Below are 4154 nucleotides of genomic sequence, written 5' to 3' on the forward strand. Positions count from 1 at the left end.
TTCCCTTTCATTGGCACATATTCTCTTTTTTCTTCTTCTATTAAAGCAACAGATTGTGCATTAAAGTACAATCTTACTTTACTTATTGCGAGGCATAAAGAGCTGCCTTTCTCTGATTTTCAAGTAAATTGAAATATAGGCAAATTGAAAACTCTGTAATTAACGAACAGATAATTACTTATAGCTTGGAATGAAGAACTGCATTTCATAAAAACATGGCATGGGTTACGATTGTACTAAGAGTAGCTAGCTCACCTTGAACCATTTTATTTCTTCTTGTAGCTGGAGAGCAGGGCCGGGCTTGGTTCCTCCGCTGTAGTGCTTCACGTGTGCAACTTGGTGCAACAATGTGAAGCCATTATTATCTACGCTCGAACTCAGCCTGGTCACTAGTATGTTCTTTTTCTTTACAAGACGGAAAATCTCCCGCCGTCGATGCATCACGGCCACATGCAATATGTTCTGCCCCTCATCATTAACAAGCTCAATACTCTGAGGAAATTTATCAAGTATCTCTTCAGCAATCTCCACTATTCCATTAGTAGTTGCTATAAACAACGGGTTTGGAGGTGAAGGAGGCCTCTCTTGTTTTTTATTTTCTTCTATCTTTGGATAAACATTTTCATTATTTTCCACCTCTCCTACTCCCCCTCCTTTTCCAGTGTCCACTCCTTCTCGTGCTCCGTCTTGTCCTTCCCCTCCTCCTCCTGGGTTTCCTCCCCCTCCTTGTCTTTCACTTTGTCCTCCTCTTCCTCCTTGACCAGGGGTCTCGATATTAACTTTGGAAGGCTTCACTTTGATAGATTGCCACCATTTACGCTGGTTCTTTTTTATAAGCTCCTGGGCAAGTTTCAATGCAGATTCATGCTTGTGCTTTTCTTTCTGGATTCTTTCCACCACTGGCCATCCTATCATGTTTCTTCATATGTGAGATATACACTGAGAGAGCTAGCTATAATGAATTTTCTGCAAATATGAACAGAGTATACAGGAAAATATACAAAAGTTCAACTTTGGTGAGAAGTGTACGAGTTTCTACTCCTATGTCACTTTTCCGGAGTTTCCCATATAGAAGGCTGCGGAAAAATTATTCACACAGCGGCTGCTGACTGTTGCTCTCTGTATGTATGTATGTATGTATGTATGTATGACTAGTATCACAAAAGGATTTCTGTTCTGGCTTCTCCTATTCTGTCAGATGATTTTATTCCTCAACATGCCTTCGCAAGTTGAATATGGAGAAGGCACCACATTCAAATACGATCGATGGAATGCAGAGCGCGTTGATGAATGAGGTCTGGTAAGCACATCAACAATTTGATCAACAAATGATATGAACTGATCCTAGAACTCTGTACGAGTGACCATATCACGGAAAAAGGGAAAATCAATTTATACTTGCTCGATTTTAAAACTACAAGAACCAGGGAGCATCATCAGTGCAAAATTATTATTATCAATTTAATAGTTAGGTTGTCCAAGATGGCAAAATAGTTTGAATCTTCAGTACCTTTTTTACTACGGCTCTGGTCGCCATCACCCTTTTCGGCGGAAAGGCCTGCGAAAAACTCACACCTTAAGTCAAATCAACCCTTCTGGGATTTAAAGCAGTGTAAGCAATTTAACATGCTCCAAGAAAAGGAAAAAAAAACTCGAAAAGCAGTCTTTAATCAGCCGTTTAAACAGCTAGCCTTTGAGAGCAGATGTTCGAGCTGGGGTTAAATTATATACGCTGATCAAATAAATAAATAAATAGAAGAAAAAATGTTGCATCAAACATACAACGGTAGAAAAAGTTCGTAAAGGTAATTGGGCGCAGTGCATGTCCACTCTTGAAAGCACTAGGCATCCCAGCAAGGACATGAAGACAGGTCATTCCCTGATTGTCCTTCATTTCATGAAGTGATGGATCCAGTTTCAGCAACGTCAGAGCAGTGTCTGCATTAGAAAGTATAATGTCATTTTACTTTCTTTTTTTTCCTAATAAATTGTAGATTTAAGTTGTACCTAAAGTGTTTGGTGATGAATGTGTGTGCTAGATGTCTTAAGAGTCTCGTTTGAGAGAGAATAAAAGGATTAAGAACAGAACCAAAGTGTTGTCCTTGGATGGCAGCATGAAGAATCGGCTTTGAATCTTCTCTCTTGCTGTGATCCTCTGATAGCTTTCCCTCTGAGATTTGGCCAGTTTGTCGAGCTAAATACTTCACTATTTCATTCTTACCACATGCAGCAGCTCTATACAATGGAGTCTCCCCAAGCGCGTTTTTAGTCTGAAGTTGCATTGAAAGATCATATTCACCGTGGAGTAAGTGCTCTACTGCTTCCATATTTCCAGCAAAAACTGCTTCATGAAGAACTGTATTTCCATACGCGTTCTTTTTTGTATAGGGATCCCCGAGCACTGGATTTTTTTTGGCAATATCGAGTAGAGTTTGAAGCGGCTTAATCTTGTTGCTATACACTGCCAGGTGCAATGGAGTATCTTCCGAAACCGTTACTGGAGACATCACGTACATATCACTGCTGCCACTGCAAGCACGTATCATCCTATCCCAGTCTTCTTCCAAGGCTGCTAGGTAGACATCCTTCGCTACAGTTATATATGTCCCCATTTGGCCTTCTCTCTTCATTTTTCGTCTACCTTAAAGTTATCTGCAATTGCATTCATTATTAATTAGGAGCGAGCTCGTAATGCTACGTGCGTTCTTGTTTCCAGCATACTCTTCATTGAAAACATTAAGTAAACAAAAAACAAATAATTTAGAAGACTGTTAAGGGTGGAGGGCTTGGCGGATTAACATCTATAAATTGAGTGCTAAGCAATTTACTGAGGATGTTTCAAAATTTATTAACAATCAATTAATCCATTCGTTAAGTACTCTGTCGAACTCCTCACCAAGTGCCAATATCTAACTCGACCTCTAATCTTAAAAAGAAAAATCGATGCCAAATTAATACAAGGAAATTCTTAAAAAGAACTTATCAATTTCTAAAAAAGTTGGGCTAATCCCTTCTTCTTGTTTTTTTTTTTTAATAATATAGACATTAACAAAACAACAAAAAGACAGGGGAAGGTTGAATAGTGAAACGACTGACTCTTTTTTTCTCTCATTTTCAAACTTTTTTTTCTTTCAATTGTTCCCTTTTATAATCTAATTAAATGAATTAAGCTTGAAATCATAGTAAAAAAAATTATATGTAAAGATAGAGGACTAGCATATAAAATATGAAAAAAAAATTGTTAATCACATGCTAATGATGCTTTTTGTACTGATCAAAAAGTTTATTTTTTTTATTTTTCAATCTCATGACTTGAGAGAAAAAAAATTAGTTTAAGAATAGTAAAGAGAGAGAAAATAGTTATAATACCAACTCAACCAATCATGAAAAGTTTTAACTTTAGTGTTAATTAATTTCAATTCTATTCCATTATAGTGAATACAAAAAAGTTAAAAAGAGTTTATTTTCTTTTCACTTATTAATTTTATTAAAATAATATTTTTACCCTTCGAATTAAGAAAAATTAAGCCATGTATCCCGGGGTATTTTTTTTCTTTTCACATATGTTTTTTTATATATATAATTTCACAAGCATGGAGGGCAATTTGATTTTTTCACTTGATAAATTAATATTTAAATCTAAAAGTTGATAGTGCATGCAATATAGGTGCCTGCCCCTTTTATGGACATGTGCAATGCTCGATGACCATACTTACCTTTCTATTATGTTGTTGGAAGCATCATTACATCCTTTTTCTTTTGATGCGATGCAAGGAAAGAAGTGAAGCATGCAGGAAAAAAAGCAACCATGTATATAATTCTATATTGATCATCGTAGTTACAAGCACAGCTACAAATGAAAGGGAAAACCTTGACACCGAGCATTATAACACACGGCTTTACTAGAGCAAATCTTCACTCTGAGAATGCATTGACGAAATGATTTAAACAAGTTAGGAGCAAGTATATATTCTTACCTAGCTCAGCCTATCCTTCACAATGTCGAATCGTCAGGTTCGCTTCTTTGCGCCTCTGGCTTTCCTCTCCTCATTAATCTTCTAGTCCCACAGACTTTTGAATCCTGATAAATTCTGCGACGTTACAGCTTTAGAAAAGGATAGATCACTTTATAACCTGGTCCCCTTCTGCTCACA

At 36.9% G+C, this 4154-nt stretch overlaps 1 protein-coding gene across 1 annotated transcript; it reads right to left on the reverse strand.

The window, feature by feature from the left end:
- Positions 1 to 178: 178 nt before the first annotated feature.
- Positions 179 to 2655, reverse strand: LOC105115882 (uncharacterized). Its single transcript, XM_011012953.1, has 4 exons — positions 2090 to 2655; positions 1783 to 1938; positions 1511 to 1558; positions 179 to 908 (listed from the first exon to the last, which is right to left on the reverse strand). The coding sequence occupies exons 1-4, from the start codon at positions 2628 to 2630 to the stop codon at positions 247 to 249; spliced, it is 1407 nt and encodes a 468-aa protein (XP_011011255.1). The 5' UTR covers positions 2631 to 2655; the 3' UTR covers positions 179 to 246.
- Between the last annotated feature and the right edge of the window lie 1499 nt (positions 2656 to 4154).

This window comes from Populus euphratica, unplaced genomic scaffold (genome assembly GCF_000495115.2).
Source record: "Populus euphratica unplaced genomic scaffold, PopEup_1.0 scaffold796.1, whole genome shotgun sequence".
In the NCBI taxonomy this organism is placed as follows: domain Eukaryota; kingdom Viridiplantae; phylum Streptophyta; class Magnoliopsida; order Malpighiales; family Salicaceae; genus Populus; species Populus euphratica.